This window comes from Vigna umbellata, chromosome 11 (assembly GCF_029865625.1).
Source record: "Vigna umbellata cultivar VRB3 chromosome 11, Vumbellata_1.0, whole genome shotgun sequence".
Taxonomy (NCBI): domain Eukaryota; kingdom Viridiplantae; phylum Streptophyta; class Magnoliopsida; order Fabales; family Fabaceae; genus Vigna; species Vigna umbellata.
The window spans coordinates 16,660,201-16,687,273 of NC_142175.1; the positions used below are offsets into that span (position 1 = coordinate 16,660,201).

Genomic DNA, 27,073 nt, shown 5'->3' on the forward strand with positions numbered 1-27,073 from the left:
GTTCGATACAATTTGATCATTCTTCAAAGTAATGGAACAAATTTTAAAATATCTTTTTAGAAAATAAAATAAATCTTTTAGTATTTTCGAAATTTAGAATATAGTATTTAAAAGCTAAAAGCATGCTTTTATTCAAATTTAAAGAATAAAATATATTTTAACATTTAGAAGATAAAATATGTGGTGATGGTTAATGATTGATGTGTGAATAATAGGAGGTAGGTGGTATGTATGATTATGTGCGTATGATAGCATTCCTATATATTGTCTTTAATTTATTGTCTTTTAGGAATAAGAGTAGTATGAGGGTCATTGAGAATGAACACAACACAAAAAAATAATCTTAGAGGTTTTCATAAACGTTATTAAATAACATTTATAGTGTTTTTGAGTTGTAGCGGTCTACAAAGCCTAACGTTGTTAAATAAACGTTAAAGTGTCACCACTTTCTTGGTTTCAGTTCATTGGCACAGAACGTTAGTATGGACCGAAGTTGGATAAAATCTAAACGAACAACCGAAGAATATGAGAGAGGAGTGGAACAATTTATTGAGTTTGCTACGAGGAATGTAGCAAATAATAATGGAAGATTTTATTGTCCATGTGTGAATTGCTTGAACGAGCGGAGACTACCCATTGCAGTAATACGAGAGCATGTTTTGTGTGATGGGTTCCTAAGGAGCTACACCAAGTGGACATGGCATGGTGAATTAGTAGAAGTGCCAATAGCACATGTGTCTCAAACTGAAGCAGAAGAAGTGGATTTGGTTATGGAAGATGGTTTGGAGCAAATGATTCGTGATGTTGGAGATGATGTCTTTGCACGATCACATATGTATGAAACTTTGTGTAGTGATGCAAAAATGCCTTTGTATTCAGGGTGCATTAAGTACACTAAATTGTCGGCAATATTAAAACTATTTAATGTGAAGGCAAGAAATGGGTGGAGTGATAAGAGTTTCACCGAATTGCTTGAGTTAGTGAGTGACATTCTTCCTGAAGGTAATACGATGCCAACATCTAATTATGATGCGAAGAAGATATTATGTCCAATGGGTATGGAGTATAAAAAGATTCATGCTTGTCCGAACGATTGTGTGTTGTACAGGAAGGAATATGAAAAGTTACATCAGTGTCCACATTGTGGGTTATCAAGATACAAGCAAAAAGATGGTGACTTCGAAGATGATGTGAGGAAGGGTGTTCCAGCAAAGGTGTTGTGGTATCTTCCCATAATTCCAAGGTTTAAAAGATTATTTGCTAATGTCAAAGATGCAAAACTCATTAGATGGCATGTAGATGAACGTAAAAGAGATGGTCAAATAAGACATCCAGCTGATTGTAGTCAATGGCAGACAATAGATTCAATGTTTCCATATTTTGGAAATGATCCAAGAAACCTTAGACTTGGACTTGCTACAGATGGAATGAACCCGTACGGTAACTTGAGTAGTAGACATAGCTCATGGCCTGTCATGTTAGTGATCTACAACTTACCGCCTTGGTTGTGCATGAAACGTAAATACGTCATGTTATCTTTAATGGTTTCTGGTCCACGACAACCAGGAAACGACATTGATGTTTATTTAAGCCCGCTAGTTGAAGATTTGAAAATGTTGTGGGAGGAAGGCGTTGATGTGTTCGACGGGTACGCAGGCTCCACTTTTAAGTTGCATGCCATGTTATTTTGTACAATCAATGACTTTCCAGCATATGGTAATTTGAGTGGGTATAGCACAAAGGGTCACAAAGCATGCCCTATATGTGAAGAAGGCACATGTCACCATCAACTTAAGCATGGAAAGAAAACGGTTTACATTGGACATCGAAGATTTCTTAGTGCAAACCATCCTTTTCGTAAATTAAAAAAAGCATTTAATGGATGTCAAGAAAATGAAATAGCTCCAACGCCTTTAAGTGGATTAGAAGTATATGAACGTGTAAAGGACATAAATGTTGTGCTTGGCAAGACAAAAAAGCAAGCCACAACTACAAACATATGGAAGAAAAGATCAATCTTCTTTGATCTCCCATATTGGAGGATGCTTGATGTGAGACATTGTATAGATGTCATGCATGTAGAGAAAAATGTGTGTGACAGTATTATTGGAACACTCCTTAATATTCAAGGCAAGACAAAAGATGGTATGAAGAGTCGCTTGGACTTGGTTGAAATGGGAATAAGAGAACAATTAGCTCCACAATCTCATGGCAAACGAACATACTTGCCTCCAGCATGTCACACATTATCTAAACAAGAAAAGAGAAGTTTCTGTGAGTTTTTACATGGTGTGAAAGTTCCGCATGGTTACTCTTCCAATGTGAAACGACTTGTATCTATGAAGGATTTAAAATTACTTGGGTTAAAATCTCATGATTGTCATGTTTTAATGCAACAACTCCTACCAGTGGCGATTCGAGGAATATTGCCTAAGAATATTAGATATGCATTAACTAGATTATGCTTCTTTTTTAATGCCATTTGTAGTAAAGTTTTTGAGCCTGCATGGTTGGACTATTTGGAGAATGAGGCTAAAGTTATATTATGTGAGTTGGAAATGTATTTCCCTCCATCATTTTTTGATATCATGGTTCACTTGATTGTACATTTAGTAAGGGAAATTAGACTTTGTGGACCTGTGTTCTTGCGATGGATGTACCCAATTGAGCGATACATGAAGATATTGAAAGGGTACGTCAAGAACCAATATCGTCCTGAAGCATCAATTGTTGAAAGATATATTGCAGAGGAAGCTATTGAGTTTTGTACAGAATACATATCAGAAATTGAAGCTATAGGGGTACCTAAAACTCGCCACCATGGAAGAATTGCTGGTAAAGGTACTCGAAGTGCAAAAGTGGTGACATTGGCACGACATGAAGTTATCCAAGCACATTTTTATATCTTGAATAACACTGACATTGTCCAACCCTACCTAAGTGCTCACAAAGACATTGTAAAGAGAGATAATCCACGGATGCCTGAGAAGTGGTTGATTAATGAGCATAACAAGACTTTCTTAAGGTGGTTCAAAGAAAAAGTTCAAATTGATAATACAAGTTGTGATACATTGAAATGGTTAGCATGTGAGCCAAACTTTGATGTCATATGTTGGAGTGGATATGATATTAATAATTGTTCATTTTATACAAAATCTGAAGATGATAAAAGTACTATGCAAAATAGTGGAGTTATGGTTGTGGCTGAATCAATGCATTTTTCTAGCTCAAAGGATAAACATCCTATTATGGCTTCAATGTGTTACTTTGGTGTAATTGAAGATATATGGATGATTGATTATACAAGTTTTAGAGTTCCTGTTTTTAAATGTAAATGGGTTGATAGTAATAATGGTGTTAAAACTGATGATTTGGGTTTTACCTTAGTTGATTTACATAAGGCCAAATATACTGATGAGCCATTCATCATGGCATCTCAAGCAAAACAAGTTTTTTATGTCAATGATCCTTCTAACAAAAGATGGTCAATTGTGCTCCAAGGAAGAACTACACATGGTAGTCATCCAAATGACGGTTCAACACTTGATATTTATGAGACACCATCTTTCTCCACAAATATACCAACATTGGATGTTGATACCGAAGTTGATGATGTCCATGCCACACGTGATGACCATCATGAAGGGTTATGGGAGAATATTCCAACATAGTGGAGAAGGTTTTTGCTTTCTTTCCCTTGCTTTGTTGTCTCACCAGCTTTTGTCAATTTTGTTACTTCTTTCTCTGTTGGAAACAAGGAATTATCCAACTTTCTATTTCTTTTTACTGTTTATGTTGTCACCAATTTATAAATGATTCATTGTATATAATTACCCCATAGCTTTATTAATTTTTCATGATTAATTGTATATAATGTGGTTAAAGGCTTTATCAGTTGTCATTTTCTGGATCAAGATTTAGTTATATCTTCCTCAGTAGTTTGCTTAATCTTTATCCCAACATCATTAAAAAATTGCTAAATTTCTTTATTTTGAGTATGATAGGCCTTCCAAATTAACAAGTATTATGTTCAAACCTGAGATATAGATAAAATCAGAATTTCTATTTGTGCTTCAATATATTCAACTTTATTCACAAATCCAGGTCACCTAGTAAAGGATTGAACCTTTCACATCTTCTCTCACAAATCCAGGTCTTACTATTTGAGATGCTGCCATTGTTGATGCTGCCATTACGAGACTTGAAGAAACGTGTACCTTGTTGATGCTGCCATTGTTGTTGCAAGAAATCTGTGACCTTTTTGAAATTTAACACCAGTTTTTAATAGGTGAGTTCAATGCTCTTTTGTCAACGTTTTTCTACAACTTCTACAACTTCACTGCTCATATAATATAGGACACATTTCTGGTCTTTCACTTTCAGATTGGGAACGAAACTCGCCATTATTTACTTGATAATATTATGTTCAAAAGAGAGAAAGTAAGAGGGTTGATGCTTGTCTATTAATCTGTGCTGATCTAGTCAATAATCTGGACTTTAGGTTGTTTGTCTACTTTTCTTACTTCACTATGTTTGTTTGTTTCTTTTGTTGTTTGAGATCCTAGATGGAGTGCTAATGTTAACTAAATGGCTTCAACAACTCAAAAGGGGGATTAATTTGGTTGTGAAGCCAAGATTATTTGAAAAATCTTCCTCTTTTGAAAGTGTTTTATATATACATACTGGATTGGAGGTGATATTAAGGGCTGCCTATAGTACAATTTCACCTTCTTAAATCACAAATTTATAATTCTTGAAGGAGTTGTTTAATTCATACAAGTTTACAAGTGTCTAAAGCCATTGATCTATATTCAAATTCTGCTCTGGAACATGATATCTTCTGCTGGATCTTCTGTCAATGAAGTAACTAAGAATGCAATAAATAACTAATTGGGTATGTGAGAGACCAATACTGTGAAGTTACTTTCGAGGGCAAGCTACTTTGTGTGGAGAAGGGAATGAATTAGAAATGCTAAGTAAATTTTCCTGTTGCTGGTTTAGTATAAAAAACGAAAGATGATTTTTAAGTTCTATTAGATGTGTAAATAATAGAAGGGAAACGTCGCTGTGATAGACTATGTTTTAGAACCCAGTCCACAACAAGCTTACGGTTGCAAGCAACAGAAGCATGCAAAAGTGCCTGCACAAAAGGACAAAGAACGTAAGCCTCATATCAAATTCACTTGAATGAGGAAATTCAATACATACCCAAAGTCATTGGCTTATCCTCACAAATACTACATCCTTTTTAGATTGAAAAGAATGGGATTGCACAAGAAAAAATAACATGAAAAAGCAATTCAATATATTTTGCGTTTGTAAGTCATAATTTATCACTAGTGATGTTATAACTCCCTATAAATTCTGAAAAACCAATGCTTCGTTTTAGCCATTTTTCTTACTTTTCCTTATTTTCTTAAGGTTCTGTTGCTTTGCCTTAGTATACCAAATCCAGGTTTCCATGCATCAGAATCCTTGGTGTATTCAATTAAATTTTATTTTCAATTTTTTGTTAAAACAGGTTTATGGCTGATCCATCTACACCTACACCACCACAAAGTGAGGACCAAAGTCAATCGTCTACCCAACCCAAGTGTAGACGTGCGACTAGGCTAAAAGACTTGACTGTTAGTCGTAATGCTGATCAGAAATTGCCCATTCAATTTGATATGAGTACAGGAAAAGTTATTGGAGACAACCGTGCAAGATTCACTAGCTTTGTGGCCTTACTTGGTAGAAGTAAGGTTAGTATTCTTATTGACAAATGGGACCATGTTCCTGAAGAAGTGAAGAACCAAATATGGCAAACTATCATGGTATGAAAGTCTTAACTTAACTTCCACAATTATTAAAAAATTTGTAAATATAACATTCATGTACTTATTATTTAGCTAACATATGACGTCCCAAACAACAACTTATTGAGAAGTAAATGGATATCATATGCTGGGCAGCGGTGGAGGGGTTTTAAGACTGACCTTACTAGTCGGTATATTTATGGTAAGTTAAGTCACAAGAATCCTTGTGAGATATATCAGTTCCTTGATGAGGAAACGTGGCAGGCTTTTCGGGACAAACGATTAGAACATGTCTTTCAGGTAAATTTAATGTTTTATTTATAATTTGAGATTCATTTTTTCTGTTTCATAATTTGTTATTAATTGTTTATGTCACATGTTTGAAATAGGAAAAGAGAAAAGTTGCACAAGACCTTCAAAAAAATAATCTCCACCCACACAGATTGTCTCGTGGGGGATACGATAGGTTAGAGGAGATTATGATCCATGAGGCCTCTTCCTTAGCTACCGATGATGGGTCAGATTTGAGTAAGATTTCTCCACCTCCACGTCATGAGAAATGGAAGAGAGCTCGCACTAAGCCATCAGGAGAATACACTTCTGAAGAAACTCGACTTGTAGCGGAGAAGATTGTTAGAAACTCATAATAAGCCTAATTTTAATTTTAATGTCTTTAGATATCTTTTTTGGCATATATTCTGTAATAGATGAACTAAAACACTATTTTTTCAGGATGACTTAGTGGAGAAAAGGTCTCAAGGGTCATTCACTCAAGAAGGCCGAGATGACATATTAGCGGTTGCCATTGGACGTCCGGAGCATCCAGGATATATCCGTGGTGTTGGACGAGGGGTAGGACTCAAGCAATTCTTTGGTGGTCCTACTCGAAAGGTTACTTTAGCACAACTTAGTGAATCCGATAAAAAGGTGTTAAGAAATGAGTTTAAGAAAGAATTGTTCCCAGAATTGAGAGATGAGTTATTATCAGAAATCAAATCAGAGATAGCATCCTTAGGATTGACTATTCAAGGTCCACCAAAGGGGGCTTCCCATGTTGCTAGCACAAAGGGGAGTTGTCCTCTTCCTGAGGAATCAGGGGATGGTGTTGATGTCCCTGTTGATTGTGAATTGTATGTTGATGATCCCCACTGGCATTTGGTGGCTCTAGGTAAATTGTTGAATCATTGAAATCTGTATCCACATTCCTGATATTGAATCATTTTGAAAATTGCATTTAGCCTTTGAACCACAATGTTGTCTATACTTGCAGCCTCTCTATACTTGTTGCCTCTCTATATATGTGCTAAGTAAGTCATTTATACCATTTTACTCAACAATTGTCATCTTTTTTGTATCTTAGGTAAAATATATAATTTGGGAAGCACCATCCACCACGAGGCTATTAAAGATGATATGTTGCGAGTGGTGGTTGTAGATATTAAAGATTCTTCTGCTCGTGTTCCTTTGCCTAGTGAAGAGGTTCAAACAGTGGGGCAAGCTCCAGGAAATTTTATCATTTGGCCAGCCAGATTGGCAAAGCCAATTTTAGTAAGAATTTATATTCATATTTGCCTTAATTACTTATGTATTTGTTGTATTTGGATGCATATAATATTGGACTTATTTTGTGGTCAAATATAGGACGTTTCTAAGAATACAAACATTGTTACACCTCCTCAACCACAATTGTCTCCTCTCCAACAACTTGGTGCAGCGGTAGTCACAATGGGGAATAAAACTATTGAGATAGATATGCCTTCTGAACTCACATGCAAGACTACTACCACCACTTTATATGTATGTCATAGGGATATTTGTGAAATTGTCATTGGTAATGATCTCCTCTCTACAACAGTTCTACAACTTTGGAATTTGTAAGTAAACCTTCACAAACCATGGAAATACTATCATATTGCATTCGTGTATTTATTTGAACATTATTTGTTGATATTGAAGGTATTTGCATCACCTCTGCATCGAGAGAAGGAATGCTACTATCTATGGATTTCTTGATCCTGTTATAATTCAAACGGTAGGAAATAAATCAGAGGAGGTGCAAAAGTACTTGATAGAAATGTTTGAAAAAGCTGGTAAAGAGGTCTATTTAGCACCTTACTTGCATAAGTAAGTACATAATTTTTTAATTTTTCATGAGTAGTTTAAAAGTTTCTTTTAATTAATATTATTCTAACTTGTAGGGGTCATTGGCAATTGCTAGTTATTGTTCCTGATCGTTCTCTTGTAGTTCTCTTATGTTCCTTGCATAAGAAAGCTAACACATTGTCCATCAAAAATATATTAGAGGCGTAAGTTTTCCTTTTTATTTTGATTCCTTCCTATATTATTATTATTATTATGATGTGATGGATGTCAAACTTTTGTATAGGTCTTTGGAAGCTCATTCAAGGTTGCGGGGTGTTCCATCTATTTCTAGGAAGAAGATGCAAATAATCACACCTAATGTAAGAGAAGTTCACCTTCTTTGTTTTGTGTTTTGTGATTGTTATTTTTATGACCAATTGGTTCTGTTGTTGGTTTTGTGAAATTTGGTTTAGCAAAATATACAGAGCTACATGGTGCAAAGGCTAGCTAGAGTATAATCTGATATTTTGTGTCTTTGATTTGAATGAGTCTTCATTATTTGTATTTAATTTGCAGTGTCGACGTCAATTGGGCAGCTATGAGTGTGGGTATTATGTAATGAAACACATGCATACCATTATTTGTACAAACATTATTGAATCATGGAATAAGGTATTAAAATACTAACTAAATACTTATCCAACTATTCATTACAATATTGTTTTAACTCTATTATTTTATTTGTAGATCTTTAATGATTCATCTCCCATGGAAGCTGCAGACATGGAAGAAATTAGAAGGAACTGGGCTTCTTTTATTTTAAGTGTTAGTAGAAACTTGGCTACACTTAAATAGTGTATGTACATTAATGTAATATTTTGGATCTAATATATAGACTCATGTATAAATGATGTATTAAATATTAGACTATTTAATATTTGAAATGAATTCTATTTTGTTAGTTTCAATAAATTTGTTTATTTAAAGCTATATTTATTATAAATGGATTGGATGAGATGATAATACAGGAATATTATTATAATTTCATTGGATGTCAAATTTAATAATCAATTTTTTTTTTAAAAACATTTATTATAACGTACTAAGCAATGTATGATATGGTATGTTGATCACATATTATAACGTACAATAATATATACGTAATAATATATAACATATTATAACGTACAAAATTTTCTACGTTATAATATCTTCCACCTATTATAACGGACAAATGCAGAATTTGTTATAATAAACTGCACATATTATAACGTACATCAGAAACTACGTTATAATATGTTGAACATATTATAACGTAAATTTTTGCTACGTTATAAAATGTGCAGACTTACTATATCGCCCAGAACTATATCCCCAGTAACTACGATATAAAATGTCATTTTTGTACGTTATAAAAAGTCATTTTTCCACTAGTGAGTTCATACAATTCCTAGCATTCCTAATGATTAGTTCATGAGTGTAGGAGCTTAAAGGCAACCAATATAATATTGTCAGTATAATATTGGGAGAAATTCCCCGGATCTAGATTTCCCCGTACGTGTCCGTATCAACAAAACCAATAATCATGCATTAGAATGAGTTAAACAATGCAAGCATTGAGCAAAGAGGAAAAACCCTAACTAATGATGAAAGAAAGCATATGTCTTAATTCAAAGATGTACTCAACAAATCCATATATGAGAGCTTCAAGAGATTACTTTGATTCCCCAACAAACATACAAGGTTTAGTTCACCATATTCATGGTGAACCTAGATGAATTACAATGAAAGTATGAAAGAATAAACCCAATAAAGGTGAAGAGGTAGCCTGAGCATCCAAGATCCTCCTTCAAAGGGGTGAAAGAGAGAGTGTTTGCCTCGTTTCTGCCAAAGATGCCTAACTATAGGACGTGCAAGCCCTTATATACTAATCTAGAGTTACAAAAGATTACAAAAGTCCAAGCCCAAAAAGTGCCGCTCAGCGGTATTTACCGCTCAGCGGTGATTGCGCGTCTTCTTTCTTCCCCTCAGCGGCCATTTTGCCCCTCAGCGGTTCCAACGTCACCTCTTGAGTGCCGCTCAGCGGTAGTTTGCCGCTGAGCGGTGCCTTCGACTTCTCCTTTTTGCACTCTTTCTTGTCTTTTCTAATGTCCTCTCTCTTATTCTTCACTTCTTTCACCAAATTCACCTCAAAACCTGCACAAAAACACTTAAATCAAGCATAAACCTGTCCAGCTCTCTTATTTCTGAAAATATAAACAAAAGGCATGATTTCAAGCTAGTTTCTAAGTCTAAAGGTTGCTTTTAGTATCAACTTTAAGCATGAAAATAACAGTTTTTCAACTGTTATCATCCTACAAATGGGTCTTTTTACAAAATTGCCCCTAAAAGGGTCCAAAACACCTAATTCTAATTAAGGGCTTCTAGAAAACGAAATTACAACTTTAATTAGAATCTAAATGACTAAATGTTGAGCCTTTGAGTGTGTCACGCCATATCCCAATGCTCCAGATGATTTTTCCACAACTTCCCTGCAACCAGAAATGCACTTAATCAGCTCAGAAAACCCAAATTAGCACAATTACGAATTTCTGACGAAATTAAGCAGAATTCGGAAAACGGGGAAATAACAAACAATTAAACACAATTCCCTGGTTGATTTAAGTGCAATAAACTAAATATAGTTCAAGAAATAACAACTCATCAAAATAGATCACACTTAGTCTTTTGCACTCCTAGGCAAAACCAAGACGAAAACTAGGGAACTACTCAAACATCAGGGAGGTGACACAGACTCGACAAACAAACAACAAAGACTCCAAAACAGAAACACAGTTGCACAATTCTCACAAAACTTGGACAATAAAAGGTATAGGTAGAATCCCACACTGAGTCAATGAAAGCAAATACTTAAAGAATCATCCAAACAGTTCAGTACAAGGAAAACAGTCAATCAGTTCAAGAGATGAATCAAAAGCAACAGAGCCTCACAGATGCACACAATCAGTGTTTCTCTCACGTGTTTAAGGTAAATCAATGTCACTCAATGCACTCAAGGAAGCAAACACAAATAGACTTGGCAAGCCTCTAATATCAACACTCAAGTACATACGCATGTTCAAATCAAAAGGTCTTTTCATGGTCGTAATGGGGCCAAGGACAAGGGAGGATATATCTGGATAAGAAGCTACAAACCATAAGGAACAGAGGAGCAATGGGGAACAAGTGTAAACACATTCAAACACACCCACAACCTCTAATTCCATCCTCTTCTTGACTCCATTATTTTTTTTTCATTTTTCACTGTTTTTCTGCTCTCTTTTTTTTTATTTTCATCCTGTCTCTTTTTTTACTCTATTCAGCACACAATTTCAAGAGACAAGATACACCACATATTTACAAAAACACGATAAGAAGAGGACTCACTAGCCAATTCATCTGAAACTCCCAGGAGAACACACTTATTCCCAAAACAATTCCAAAGCTCCAAAATTCCCTAAGGCTAAGGTAATAATGCTTTTTCACTTAGGGCTGATGTATGAGCTTCAAAACAAAGAAATGAGGAAAAACATAGGCTCAAAAGGGTTATCAACGGATCAAAACAGGGTAGCCTCATCTGGCTCTAGAGGCTCAACAACAAAATGCCTTTATCACTTTCAAACATGCGTATCAATCAAGAATCATCAAAAAGAGTCATGCCAAGTCATATGTGCAAGCAATCAAGAGACATATCACACACAAGAAAGATCATCAAATGGCTCAAATCTTACACAGGTAATATGGTCACCATCAATTCAACTCTAAAACATCATGATCATCTTCCAAGCAAAGAAAAGCAAGGAATCTAACAAATCAGAGTATCAATGAAGTGAAGGAAAACTGACAACCTAATCACAATCCAGAATTCACGAAAAGCATGCAAAACTGTACACAAAACACAACAAACTACATAAAAACCGAAACATGAATAGAGAAACAACCTCCCCTAATAGACCACACTTAAACGACACAATGTCCTCAGTGTGTCACAATCAGCAGATCAAACAATCAGAACAGTCATCAGATATCGACAAAGTGCAATAAAAGTGAGGAGGGAAGGAGAAAAGAAACTCCCTGAGTCAGATGGGAGGGTAGGTGGGGTGGACCAAAGATGTCGCCTCCACCACTGCATCCAACAAAGAAGGATTGCTGAGGAAAGGCTTCAATCTATGCCCGTTCACCTTGAAGCTTTTAGCTGCAGATGGACCTTGGATCTCTACTGCACCATAAGGATAAACATTAGTCACAACAAAAGGTCCAGTCCACTTTGATCTCAACTTACCACCCATGAGGCCGAGTCTAGAGTTATACAACAAAACCTGTTGGCCAACCTCGAAGTCCTTTCTAACAATGGAGCTATCATGGAACCTCTTGGTCCTTTCTTTGTAGAACTTCGAGTTCTCATAGGCCTCCAATCGGATCTCATCCAATTCATTCAGTTGCAACTTCCTTTCCTCTCCAGCTTGGTCATTGGACAAGTTACAAGTCTTCACAGCCCAATATGCCTGATGCTCAATCTCAACTGGTAAATGACATGCCTTTCTAAAGACAACCCGATAGGGAGACATCCCAATGGGTGCTTTGTAGGCAGTCCTGTGGGCCTAAAGAGCATCGTCCAATCGATTACTCCAATCTTTCCTGTTGGGCTGGACAATCTTCTCCAAAATCCTCTTAATCTCCCTGTTGGAGATCTCAGCTTGCCCATTTGTTTGGGGGTGGTAAGGTGTAGAAACTCTGTGCGTCACCCCATATTTCTTGAGCAAAGCTTGCATGGATCTGTTGCAAAAATGGGTTCCCTGATCACTAACAATTTCTTTAGGCACTCCAAACCTGCAAAAGAGGTGAGATCTAACAAAATCTACAACAACCCGAGCATCATTAGTCCTGGTGGCTCTAGCTTCCACCCATTTTGAAACATAATCCACAGCAAGGAGAATATAAGAGAAACCAAAAGAAACAGGAAAAGGACCCATGAAATCTATACCCCATACATCAAACACCTCACAGAACAGCATAGGCTATTGAGGCATCTCTTGTCTCTGTGAAATTGATCCTCCTGCTCTCTGACAAGGCTCACAAGTGCTGCAAATCCTCTCCGCATCTTTGAAGATGGAAGGCCAATAGAAACCACAGTCAAGCACCCTGCGAGCTGTTCTCTGTATCCCCAGATGACCACCAGGTGAGGAGGCATGACAAAACTGCAGGACCGAGTCAATCTCATGGTCCGGAATGCATCTCCTAGTAACCTGGTCATTGCACAACTTCCACAAATATGGGTCATCCTAAACATAATACTTAGCATCACTCTTAATTTTAGCAATCTGAGCACGTGATGCTAAGGGAGGAAAAACAGAAGCAACCAAATAATTTACAATGTGTGCAAACCAAGGAGTGGGGTGAGAATAAGAAATCATCAACAAACTCTCATCAGGAAAGTCATCCTGGATGGGCAACACATCAACTTCATTCCCAGCTTTCTCAATCCGGCTGAGGTGGTCTGCAACCAAATTCTGTGCTCCACTCCGGTCTTCAATCTGCAAGTCAAACTCCTGGAGTAGTAGCATCCACCTAATCAATCTAGGCTTTGACTCAGCCTTTTTCAACAGAAACTTTAGAGCTGCATGGTCAGTATACTGATAACAGTTGAAAAACTGTTATTTTCATGCTTAAAAGTGATACTAAAAGCAACCTTTAGACTTAGAAACTAGCTTGAAATCATGCATTTTGTTTATATTTTCAGAAATAAGAGAGTTGGACAGGTTTATGCTTGATTTGAGTGTTTTTGTGCAGGTTTTGAGGTGAATTTGGTGAAAGAAGTGAAGAATGAGAGAGAGGACATTAGAAAAGACAAGAAAGAGTGCAAAAAGAGAAGTCGAAGGCACCGCTCAGCGGCAAACTACCGCTGAGCGACACTCAAGAGGTGGCGTTGGAACCGCTGAGGGGCAAATGGCCGCTGAGGGGAAGAAAGAAGACGCGTAACCACCGCTGAGCGGTAAATGGCGCTGAGCGGCACTTTTTGGGCTTGGGCTTTTGTAATCTTTTGTAACTCTAGATTAGTATATAAGGGCTTGCACGTCCTTTAGTTAGGGATCTTTGGCAGAAACGAGGCAAACACTCTCTCTTTCACCCCTTTGAAGGAGGATCTTGGATGCTCAGGCTACCTCTTCCACTTTATTGGGTTTATTCTTTCATACTTTCATTGTTATTCATCTAGGTTCACCATGAATATGGTGAACTAAACCTTGTATGTTTGTTGGGGAATCAATGTAATCTCTTGAAGCTCTCATATATGGAATCTGTTGAGTACATCTTTGAATTAAGACATATGCTTTCTTTCATCATTAGTTAGGGTTTTTCCTCTTTGCTCAATGCTTGCATTGTTTAACTCATTCTAATGCATGATTATTGGTTTTGTCGATACGGACACGTACGGGGAAGTCTAGATCCGGGGAATTTCTCCCAATATTATACTGACAATATTCTATTGGTTGCCTTTAAGCTCCTGCACTCATGAACTAATCATTAGGAATGCTAGGAATTGTATGAACTATTTGATTAGGGAGAAGCCATCTAGAATGGTACATTAGAGAGTGGCATTAACAATGATGATTTGAATGTTGAATTCCTAAAATATATGAGAGTGGATGAGATGAAATTGACCCCCAACAACATATTCATTCATATATTCCATTGAAAGTGTTTATCTTTTGTCTTTGCCATTGATCAAAATTCATGCATACATGTTTATTTTCTGTCTTGCATTTTAAACTCAAATATTTCGTTTGTAAGTCTTAGTTAATCAAGAAACCACATAACTAAACTAGGCCGTGAGTCCTTTGGGAAGAACGATACTTGGTCTTACCAAGTTTTATTACTTGAACGATTCGGTCATACTTGCCGATTGTGAAACAAGTTTGTGACATCATATTTTGGTGCTTACAAATTTGTCCATCAAGTTTTTGGCGCCGTTGCCGGGGACTCGTGGTTTAACTGGTTAATTTGTGTGATTATTGATTATCTTTGACTTATTTTTTTATTTTTAATTTAAATTTCGAATTTTTTTAATTTTATTTTATTTTTCTGTTTATATTTTTCAGTTTGTATTTTATTTGATTTTATTTTATTTTTCTGTTTTCTGTTTTTCTGTTTTCTATTTTTATTTTCTGTTTTTTATTTTTCGGTTTTTATTTGATTTGATTTTATTTTAGGTTAGATTAGATTAGATTTTTTTTTAGGTTAGATTTTATTTTTATTTTTTTTTAGATTAGATTTTATTTTATTTTATTAGATTTTATCTTTTTATCTTTTTAGGTTAGATTTTATTTTATTCTTATTCTATCTTTTAGGTTAGGTTAGATTTTATTTTATTTTATCTTTTAGATTAGATTTTATTTTTTAGATTAGGTTTTATTTTATTTTATTTGATTCTATCTTCTAAATCTCTTATCTTCTTATATCTTTTCAATCTTTATTTTCTTTTCTCTATCTTTTTGTGCTAACAATTGTTTTTAGGGTTTTGTGCCTAATGTCTGCAGAATGCAATTTGGTCAAGAGTTTAATTATAGGGGCACTCAATTCTACCAAAGTAATCTCAACCAATGGTGGGAACCTCACTCAAGCATGGATCAAAGCCAATTTTGGCAAGCTGCTGGACAATTTGAGAACCAACCACAACAACAATGGCAGCAACAACCCTTTCTATCAGGAAGTTTGGATAGGTTGGAGGATACCCTTCAACGATTTTTGAAAAATTCCGACTCTACTCAGAAAAGCATTGAAGAATCATGTAAAAGAATGGAGATGCAACTTCGTCACATTAGTCAGATATTAAATGATGATGTTAATACTGATGTTAACCTTAAGGAGGAAGGGCAAGTCATTATCACTGAAAGTGACAAGATTCTTGATGAGGAAAAATTAGAGGGAGATGAGGAAAGGGTAGAGAGAAAAGAGAAAGAAGAGTTGAGTGAGAAAGATAAAGATGAAGAAAAAGAAAAAGAATTGGTTGAGAGAAAAGAGAGAAAGAAAATTTGTGTGAAGATAAAGAAGTTGAGGAGAAAAAGAGAAAGGAAGAAAAAAATAAAAGAAGAGAAAAAGAGAAAATTTAGGGAGAGAAAAAGGAAGAAAAAGAAGATGAGAGGAAAGAAGAAGAAATCACATGAAAAATCACATCCTCATCTAAAGAAGAATCATAGGAAGGAAAAGAAATTTAAGTGCTTTATGGAAATCTTCAAGAAATTGGAGATTAAAGTTCCTATGATTGAGACATTGCAACAGGTTCCTGGTTTGATCAAATTTCTGAAGAAGTTCAGTAGAAAGAAGAAAAAGAAGAAGGAACATGAGCTTTACTGGGTCAAGCTAATGACGTTAAAAGAGCGCTTGCTGGGAGGCAACCCAGTGGATTTAAAAACTTTTGATTTGATTTTGTAATTTATAATTTGTGAACATTATTCTGGACATTATTTTGTTGGATCTAGCATCTACTGAAGGATGCTAGGTGATTAAGTATCTACTGAAGGATACTAAGTTTGTAACACCTACTGATGGGTGTTGGTGAGAAGATTTTGCACCTACTGATGGGTGCTGGTAAGTTTGAAACACCTACTGATGGGTGTTGGTGGATTTTGGGTCAGGCTCGTGACGTTAAACAAGCGCTACCTGGGAGGCAACCCAGTTGATTGATTGTTTTCTGTTTGTTTATTTTTAGGATTTGCATAAGCATTTTTAACATTGAATTGCAGGGAATCTATGAGGGGTATGTTAGGAAGGCACTTAGGTCAAGAAAAGAAGGAGAAGGGCACATCACGAAAGTGCCGCTGAGCGGCAATTACCGCTGAGCGGTACTATCGCAGATGGGCTTAAGTTCCCCTTAGCGGAACCCGAGCCCATTGGGGTATTTTTAAACCCTAAGCTGCGCGTTTTTATATTTTCAGGCTCTTCTCTGCACACACACTCCCACATACCTTTTCCAAGGTTCTCCACATCTTTTCCCTATTCCCTTTTAAGAAAATCTCCCTTTCACTCACTTTCTCACTAGTTTTCCATCTAAGTTTGGGGTTGGGAGAGAGCATCATTGAAGGGGATGATTTCTTCATTGTGGTTTACTAATGCTTAACAATGTATCTGTTGGTTTTGTGAATTATGTTTGATGTAGGGATGGCCTCCTCATCGGGCAAAAAGAATCAAGACTATAAGATTCAAGAAGAGGAAGATACAGAGAGCTCGGACTGATGAGGAGCTGAGATAGCATTTACTGATGAATGCTATCATATGATTATGCTTTTGTGGTTTAAGTTTTCTGAACTTATTTGTTTTTGTTTTTAGATTAGGGTTTGATGTACTCTATTGAACACCTGGTTTGTTATGATGGTTTGCTATTAACTGTGATTGTGTGATAAGTAATGCTTGATGATGCTTATTGATTGATTGATGTTGAGATGATGTGCACATTAAAATGCTTATACAGGTGATTCACAAGCTTTGTGAATAAATGCATAATATCATGATTGTGATTGTGAAATTAAACAGGATGTGCATGTCAAATGTGAATGAGCTTATATGTGAGGTTTTGAGCTCCAGAGTTGTTATTGTTGAATGCTATTACTTTGAAAGCATGAATGACTTTGCCCAAGTTTTCTATGATTGAATAAATTGCTTGTTTTGCATCATATGATCAAAGGCCGTGTTTTTGAAACCTTTTTTATTGGCCAAATTCATAAAGTTAGCCTTCTAAAAGAGAACACGTTGTGTTCTATCCTTTGAACCCTTAGCCTTAAATATACACTGAACACCCTTGATTGAAAATCTTTACCTTGAGTTAAGTAGAAGATCTTGTGTGGTATTGTTAAATGTTCAAGTTTGGGGTTATTGGGGAAACATGAAAAAGGAAAAAGCATTGAGCTAACAGCTAAAAAGTAAGAATATGCAAAGAAAAGAAAAGAAAAAGAAGCAAAGCTCAATGCAAATGCAAAAGCAAAGGCAAAAGAAAGTTGGGAATGAATAAGAAGATTGTGTTGTTATGATTCTCTTAACTCAAGGATTTTGTGATCCAGAAAAACCAATTTTCTTGTTAGCCCAGCCACATTATAAGCCATTGAAAAGTCCTTGTGATGATGCATGCTTGTGAATGTATTTGATTGTGGTTAAATGAAAGGCAAAGTTGATTCATGTGACATTGTGATAGTGGAGTGAATGAGTGAAACACTTTACCTCTTATACACTTGTGTGTTGAGTGAAACACTTTACCTAGTGAGGAAAGATTCCATAAGCACATGAACATCCATGCTTAATTGATTGATCATTCATGAAAAATAGCATTTGTTGGAACTTAAATGACTTTGTGAACACTAAAGCATGTGCACATCTTGAATTAACTCTTGGTCATAAGTTTGAGTGAAGTTATTACTTATCTTGAAAAGAGGATTTTGAATGAGTGAACCATCATATGAATTGATTGGAGATGGAGTTACATTTTGTTTGCTTGAGGACAAGCAAAGTTCTAAGTTTGGGGTTGTGATAACAGTTGAAAAACTGTTATTTTCATGCTTAAAAGTGATACTAAAAGCAACCTTTAGACTTAGAAACTAGCTTGAAATCATGCATTTTGTTTATATTTTCAGAAATAAGAGAGCTGGACAGGTTTATGCTTGATTTGAGTGTTTTTGTGCAGGTTTTGAGGTGAATTTGGTGAAAGAAGTGAAGAATGAGAGAGAGGACATTAGAAAAGACAAGAAAGAGTGCAAAAAGAGAAGTCGAAGGCACCGCTCAGCGGCAAACTACCGCTGAGCGGCACTCAAGAGGTGGCGTTGGAACCGCTGAGGGGCAAATGGCCGCTGAGGGGAAGAAAGAAGACGCGTAACCACCGCTGAGCGGTAAATGGCGCTGAGCGGCACTTTTTGGGCTTGGGCTTTTGTAATCTTTTGTAACTCTAGATTAGTATATAAGGGCTTGCACGTCCTTTAGTTAGGGATCTTTGGCAGAAACGAGGCAAACACTCTCTCTTTCACCCCTTTGAAGGAGGATCTTGGATGCTCAGGCTACCTCTTCCACTTTATTGGGTTTATTCTTTCATACTTTCATTGTTATTCATCTAGGTTAACCATGAATATGGTGAACTAAACCTTGTATGTTTGTTGGGGAATCAATGTAATCTCTTGAAGCTCTCATATATGGAATCTGTTGAGTACATCTTTGAATTAAGACATATGCTTTCTTTCATCATTAGTTAGGGTTTTTCCTCTTTGCTCAATGCTTGCATTGTTTAACTCATTCCAATGCATGATTATTGGTTTTGTCGATACGGACACGTACGGGGAAGTCTAGATCCGGGGAATTTCTCCCAATATTATACTGACAATATTCTATTGGTTGCCTTTAAGCTCCTGCACTCATGAACTAATCATTAGGAATGCTAGGAATTGTATGAACTATTTGATTAGGGAGAAGCCATCTAGAATGGTACATTAGAGAGTGGCATTAACAATGATGATTTGAATGTTGAATTCCTAAAATATATGAGAGTGGATGAGATGAAATTGACCCCCAACAACATATTCATTCATATATTCCATTGAAAGTGTTTATCTTTTGTCTTTGCCATTGATCAAAATTCATGCATACATGTTTATTTTCTGTCTTGCATTTTAAACTCAAATATTTCGTTTGTAAGTCTTAGTTAATCAAGAAACCACATAACTAAACTAGGTCGTGTGTCCTTTGGGAAGAACGATACTTGGTCTTACCAAGTTTTATTACTTGAACGATTCGGTCATACTTGCCGATTGTGAAACAAGTTTGTGACATCATATTTTGGTGCTTACAAATTTGTCCATCATATACACAATAACAGGTGATCCAAGAAAATATGACCTAAACTTATCAAGGCCAAAAACAATTGCCAACAACTCTTTTTCAGTGGTGGTATAATTTGCTTAGGCAGCATCCAAAGTGCGTGAAGCATAGTGATCACTCTCGGCAGCTTGTCAATTTTCTGTGTCAAGACAGCCCCCAATGCATAATTAGACACATCACACATGAGCTCAAATGGGGTTGTCCAATCCGGTGCCTGAATGATAGGGGTAGTGGTTAAAGCTTCCTTCAGGCAATCAAATGCCTGCTTGCATCTGTCATCAAAAGCAAAGTCAATATCCTTCTGTAGCAGTTTGGACAAGGGGAGCGCCTTCTTGCTGAAATCTTTGATGAAGCGCCTGTAGAAACCTGCATGTCCAAGGAAAGATCGCACCTTTCGCACGCAAAAGGGGTAAGGCAACTGCGAAATCACAGATATCTTAGCAGGGTCTACCTCTATTCCCTTTTCAGAAATGATATGCCCTAGAACCAAACCTTGTTCAACCATGAAGTGACATTTCTCAAAATTGAGAACAAGGTTTGTTTCTATGAATCTTTTCAAAACTTTTTCCAGACTGTCTAAACATGCATCAAAAGAGGATCCATACACAGTAAAATATCCATAAACACCTCTATGCAACTCTCAAGAAAGTCGCTAAAAATTCTAAGCATGCACCGTTGAAAGGTACCAGGGGCATTGCATAGACCAAAGGGCATCCTCCTATAGGCAAAAGTGCCAAAGCGGCAGGTGAATGTGGTTTTCTCTTGATCCTCAGGCGCAATATTTATTTGAAAGTAACCAGAAAAACCATCAAGAAAACAATAATGAGATTTACCTGCCAGGCGCTCCAGCATCTGATCAATGAATGGAAAGGGGAAATGATCTTTCCTGGTTGCTTGGTTGAGCCTCCTATAGTCAATGCAGACTCTCCAACTGTTCTGCACTCTAGTTGGGATAAGCTCATCCCTCTCATTCTTCACCACAGTGAGGCCAGTTTTCTTGGGCACAACATGGATGGGGCTCACCCACTGACTATCTTAAATAGGGTAGATGATCCCAGCTTGCAAAAGCTTGGTCACCTCCTTCTTGATGACGTCCATGATCACGGGGTTTTGCCTTCTTTGTGGCTGTCTCATTGGCTTTGCCCCATCTTCCAAAAGAATTCTATGCATGCATGTGGATGGGCTAATACCAGGTATGTCAGCCAAACTCCAACTAATGGCCTTCTTGTGCTTCCTCAGCACACCAAGCAACTTCTCCTCTTTAACAGAATCAAGGGAGGTAGAAATGATCACCGGTTTATTCTCATCATCCTCCAAGTACACATACTTGAGGTTATCCGGGAGCTGTTTCAGCTCAAGAGTGGGTGCCTGCAAGTCAGATTCAAGTGTACTTCCTGCAACGTGGTTAATGCATTCTGACTCTAAAGAGTGTACAGGTAAAGGCAAAACACTCATCCCATCACAGTCCAAATCAATGTCCATCACAGATATGTCAACAACATCATCAATATCATGCATAGCATCAATATCCTGGACATCACAATCCTCATCAAATCCACAACATTATAAACATCATTCTCAAATCCTGATTCGAATCCAGATTCAATGCATGAATGCAAAGAAGATAGAAAAGAATGTTTCTTCTCATGTAAAGAATGAAAGTCATCAACAACAAATTCATCAATAATGTCATCCAATCCATCGATCCTAAACAGAGAATGGTCCTCAGCTGGAAATTTCATTGCATCAAGGATATTAAAATGAGCAACAATATCAGCAAATTCCATAGACAAAGTTCCAGCATACACATCAATCTTAGTTCGGGCAGTTTTCAAGAATGGCCTGCCTAAGATAATGGGAGCGGATCCATGAGAGAATCCCTCCTCCATTTCCAAAACATAAAAGTCAGCAGGAAAAATCAATTCACCAACCCTAACCAAGACATCCTCTATGAAACCTGTTGGGTGGGTAACACTCCTATTGGCCAACCCACACCCGTGGTTTGCAAAGGACTAAGAGACAAAGATGCATATATAGACAAAGGCGTGACATTAACAGAAGCACCCAAATAAAGCATGGCATTCTCAAATTTATTGTTTCCAATCACACAAGGAATGCAAAATATACCTGGGTCCTTGCACTTTTCAGGAATGTGCGGGACTGACTTACCAATAAGCGTAGATACATTCCTTCCCATGCTAATCCTCTCATTGCCCTTCATCTTCCTCTTGTGTGTGCACAGCTCCTTCAAGAATTTGGCATACTTCGGTATCTGCTTGATGGCATCGAGTAGAGGTATGTTCACCTCTACCTTCCTGAAGGTCTCCAGAATTTCCCTATTCACCTCTTCCATCTTTTTGCTAGGAAGTGCCCGTGAAGGGAAAGGAAGAGGAATAGGTCAGTCAACCAATGGAGAAGGTGCGGCAGCGGTAGTGGTGGAAAAGGGAGAAGATCCACCTGAAGAAGAACCACCGGCTGGAGAAGAAGATCCACCCACCTCAAATGCTCTACGTGGACCGTCATGGTTGTCCTGTCTAGGACAAGTGGCAAGCACGGGTGTAGGTGTAGAAGCGGGCTCTAAAGGCACAACAATCTGCTTCCCTGATATGAGGGTTATGGCACTCACATTCCTTGGATTCTGCACAGTCTGGGATGGCAACTTATCAGAATTCTGAGACTACGCCTGGTTTATCTGAGTAGCCATCTGACCCATCTGGTTAGTGAGACTCTGTATGGAAGCTCTAGTCTCCTGCTGAAATTGCATGTTATCTTTTTGAAACTGCAGGTTTTGCATAGTCATCTGTCTCACTAACTCTTCCAATAAAGGTTCAAACGAAGTGGAAGGGTGGGTAGCTAGTTGGGCAGGTGCCTCTTGCTGCTGCTGTTGTTGCCTCTAGTGTTGTTGCATAGGTGGAGGCACATATCTATTAGGTGCTCCAACATTCTGGAAAGGTGGTGCCTGCTGTTGATGCTGTGGCGCATTGTTCCATCTAAGATTGGGGTGATTCCTCCACCCTGGGTTGTACCTGTTGCTGGACAAGTCATGATTTTGCTGTTGTGACTGCCTATTGTTGTAGATGTTCGTAGCATAAGCCTGAGGCGCATCAGAGGCAGCAGGGTGCTGCAAAGAAGGACAGGCATCTGTATAGTGGTCACTAGAAGGACAAATAGCACATAGTCGTGCAACAGATGCAGATGGAGCTGCAGATCTTTGGTTGGTAGTCAAGTGTATCACCAACTTCGCAAGAGAGTTAATCTTGCCTTCCAACTTGGTTTCAACAGCTGATAAAGACTGAGCAACAACATCATGTACACCCTTCACCACAATGGCATCATTCCTGGTGCTAAACTGCTGGGAGTTAGAGGCCATGTTCTCAATCAATTGCCTGGCCTCAGCAGGTGTGGTGTCTCCAAGAGCTCCACCACTGGCAGCATCAATCATACACCGATCCATGTTGTTCAAACCCTCATAGAAATACTGGATAAGGAGTTGTTCAGGTATCTGATGGTGGGGACAGCTAGCACAAAGTGTCTTGAATCTCTCCCAATACTCATACAAGCTCTCTCCACCAAGCTGCCTAATCCCAGTTATGTCTTTTCTGATAGCTGTGGTCTGGGATGCTGGGAAAAATTTCTCCAAGAACAGCCTCTTCAAATCATCCCAGCTAGTGACGGATCTAGGCGCCAAACCATACAACCAATCCTTAGCAACACTTTCCAATGAATGAGGGAATGCCTTCAAGAAGATGTGCTCTTCAGGAACATCATGTGGTTTCATAGTGGAACAGACAATGTGGAATTCCTTCAAATGCTTATGTGGACTCTCACCTGCAAGACCATGAAACTTGGGCAACAAATGGATCAGTCTAGTCTTGAGAACAAATGGAACGTCCTCATCAGGATATTGGATGCACAAGCTTTCAATATCGAAATCAGGTGCAGCCATCTCCTTGAAAGTCCTCTCACGAGGTGGAGGTTGTGCCATATTGTTCTCAGTGTGAAAAAACAATAGAATCAGAATCAGAATCAAGTGCAGATGCAACAAATGCAGTAGATGCAGTATGCACAAAGTACTCAGCAGTGGGATGCACAATATCTAATGGAACAGACTCAAAAACAAACTCTAAAGACAAATTCCTACAATGCCTAATTAACCTATGAAACGTCCTATCAATCTCAGGATCAAAGGGTGGTATGAATCCAGGATTTCCTCTAGTCATGCACTAAATCACCACACCCTGTAATCATGAAACAATAGCACAAAAAATTCAAACCACAAAAATCAACACAAGATAGCAAAACGACACTATCACAAACACAACACAACAAAAATCACACAACACAGACACAAGACTCAAAACTGAACCGTTGGTCCCTGGCAACGGCCCAAAATTTGATGTGGGCTGTCGCGACCCATACAAATTTGATTGCATATAAGGAATGCAGTATAGCTAGGAATTGACTCCTAGGTCGTCTCTCAAGGACCAATTTTGCGATTCGAAAATCGAGTCTAACACAAAAAAGGGGGGGGGTTTGAAAAGGTTTTGCAAAAAGTAAAGAACTCAATAAAGACACAGATGCAAAAAAACTAATTTAAGCTAGCATGGTAATTAAACTAGCACTATTAAAAGCCTTAGACAACAAGCAAAGGCCAAATCTCAAAGTGGAAACATTCCTTGGGTCAAAACAAGCATCTTTTGTGTTGGTCCAAAAGTGGTAAAAATTAAATGAAGCAATTTCCTCTCTCCTACAAACTCCAAACGGTTTTTCTTCAAGAATTATGCATCCAAAAGCTTTCTTCCACTCTTCAATACAGAGAACAACTTCAAGAAACCAAAGTTAAAGTTGCAAATGAACACAAGAACAATAAACCCAAACTTCTACTCATCAACCCATCTTCAACACTACCATTTCTTCAAAGTTTCTTTGCAAAAACGAAAATAATACTTAGACCATCAATTCCAGTTCTGTCCAGCCTCCATAACATCACCAAGATCTGATCCCAACCTAGTCTCAAGCATCAAAATCGAAAAATGCAAGGAAAGAGTTAAACCCACAACACCCACACATCATCTTAAGCTCCCTTCAACCTAAAACTACATAGAACTTCATTTTTATCATCCAACCATATAGAATGAGATAAAAAACGAGAGGAAAAACAGCAAAGGGAGAGGAAAACGAAATATAAAGTTACTCAAACCCAACATCCACCATGGAAATGCAAAGACAAGCTCCAAAACTCAAACTCCAAGCATCAAGAACAAGCAAATGGAAGTGGAAATGAATAGTTTTTCACCACCAATAAGCTAAGACAACTGATGGACAAATTTGTAAGCACCAAAATATGATGTCACAAACTTGTTTCACAATCGGCAAGTATGACCGAATCGTTCAAGTAATAAAACTTGGTAAGACCAAGTATCGTTCTTCCCAAAGGACTCACGGCCTAGTTTAGTTATGTGATTTCTTGATTAGCTAAGACTTAAGAAAACAATAATTGAAATTTTAATATGCAAGACGAAAATAAACATGTATGCATGAATTGATCAATGGCAAAGACATAAGATAAACACTTTCAATGGATTAAATGAATGAATATGTTGTTGGGGGTCAATTTCATCTCATCCACTCTCATATATTTTAGGAATTCCTCTTTCAAATCATCATTGTTAATGCCACTCTCTAATGTACCATTCTAGATGGCTTCTCCCTAATCAAATAGTTCATACAATTCCTAGCATTCCTAATGATTAGTTCATGAGTGCAGGAGCTTAAGGCAACCAATATAATGTTGTCAGTAAAATATTGGGAGAAATTCCCCGGATCTAGATTTCCCCGTACGTGTCCGTATCAACAAAACCAATAATCATGCATTAGAATGAGTTAAACAATGCAAGCATTGAGCAAAGAGGAAAAACCCTAACTAATGATGAAAAGAAAGCATATGTCTTAATTCAAAGATGTATTCAACAAATCCATATATGAGAGCTTCAAGAGATTACATTGATTCCCCAACAAACATACAAGGTTTAGTTCACCATATTCATGGTGAACCTAGATGAATAACAATGAAAGTATGAAAGAATAAACCCAATAAAGTGGAAGAGGTAGCCTGAGCATCCAAGATCCTCCTTCAAAGGGGTGGAAGAGAGAGTGTTTGCCTCGTTTCTGCCAAAGATCCTAACTAAAGGACGTGCAAGCCCTTATATACTAATCTAGAGTTACAAAAGATTACAAAAGCCCAAGCCCAAAAAGTGCCGCTCAGCGCCATTTACCGCTCAGCGGTGGTTACGCGTCTTCTTTCTTCCCCTCAGCGGCCATTTGCCCCTCAGCGGTTCCAACGCCACCTCTTGAGTGCCGCTCAGCGGTAGTTTGCCGCTGAGCGGTGCTTTCGACTTCTCCTTTTTGCACTCTTTCTTGTCTTTTCTAATGTCCTCTCTCTCATTCTTCACTTCTTTCACCAAATTCACCTCAAAACCTGCACAAAAACACTCAAATCAAGCATAAACCTGTCCAGCTCTCTTATTTCTGAAAATATAAACAAAATGCATGATTTCAAGCTAGTTTCTAAGTCTAAAGGTTGCTTTTAGTATCACTTTTAAGCATGAAAATAACAGTTTTTCAACTGTTATCACAACCCCAAACTTAGAACTTTGCTTGTCCTCAAGCAAACAAAATGTAACTCCATCTCCAACCAATTCATATGATGGTTCACTCATTCAAAATCCTATTTTCAAGATAAGTAAAAACTTCACTCAAACTTATGACCGAGAGTTAATTCAAGATGTGCACATGCTTTAGTGTTCACAAAGTCATTTAAGTTCCAACAAATGCTATTTTTCATGAATGATCAATCAATTAAGCATGGATGTTCATGTGCTTATGGAATCTTTCCTCACTAGGTAAAGTGTTTCACTCAACACACAAGTGTATAAGAGGTAAAGTGTTTCACTCATTCACTCCACTATCACAATGTCACATGAATCAACTTTGCCTTTCATTTAACCACAATCAAATACATTCACAAGCATGCATCATCACAAGGACTTTTCAATGGCTTATAATGTGGCTGGGCTAACAAGAAAATTGGTTTTTCTGGATCACAAAATCCTTGAGTTAAGAGAGTCATAACAACACAATCTTCTTATTCATTCCCAACTTTCTTTTGCCTTTGCTTTTGCATTTGCATTGAGCTTTCACCTTTGCATTTGCATCATAGATTTTGTAAGCACCAACTATAGGAAGAAGTGAATGAGAAAATGGTGGAACAGAAGTGTCCACCCCAGCTAGCTTGCAAAGGTGAG

General features: G+C 37.4%; 2 protein-coding genes, 1 non-coding gene and 1 pseudogene across 4 annotated transcripts; 3 read left to right on the top strand and 1 right to left on the bottom strand.

Annotated features, from left to right (window-relative positions):
• Nucleotides 1-470: 470 nt before the first annotated feature.
• Nucleotides 471-3,671, top strand: LOC148191043 (uncharacterized). Of its 2 annotated transcripts, XM_088102350.1 has the most exons (2): nt 483-889; nt 1,196-3,671. In XM_088102350.1, the coding sequence occupies exons 1-2, from the start codon at nt 483-485 to the stop codon at nt 3,669-3,671; spliced, it is 2,883 nt and encodes a 960-aa protein (XP_087958476.1). The 2 variants fall into 2 exon arrangements, with proteins under 2 accessions (XP_087958477.1, XP_087958476.1); XM_088102351.1 differs by having other exon boundaries at nt 471-3,671.
• Nucleotides 3,672-5,520: 1,849 nt separating this feature from the next.
• On the top strand, nt 5,521-8,735 carry LOC148191044 (uncharacterized). Its single transcript, XM_088101266.1, has 11 exons — nt 5,521-5,816; nt 5,892-6,098; nt 6,188-6,430; nt 6,531-6,966; nt 7,159-7,353; nt 7,438-7,672; nt 7,755-7,922; nt 7,997-8,104; nt 8,185-8,260; nt 8,457-8,552; nt 8,628-8,735. The coding sequence occupies exons 1-11, from the start codon at nt 5,526-5,528 to the stop codon at nt 8,733-8,735; spliced, it is 2,163 nt and encodes a 720-aa protein (XP_087957392.1). The 5' UTR covers nt 5,521-5,525.
• A 13,432-nt stretch (nt 8,736-22,167) lies between these two features.
• Nucleotides 22,168-23,989, bottom strand: LOC148191045 (uncharacterized; annotated as a pseudogene).
• Nucleotides 23,270-23,377, top strand: LOC148191046 (small nucleolar RNA R71). Its single transcript, XR_015783135.1, has one exon. It is a non-coding gene; the product is annotated as a small nucleolar RNA R71 (small nucleolar RNA).
• Nucleotides 23,990-27,073: the final 3,084 nt, after the last annotated feature.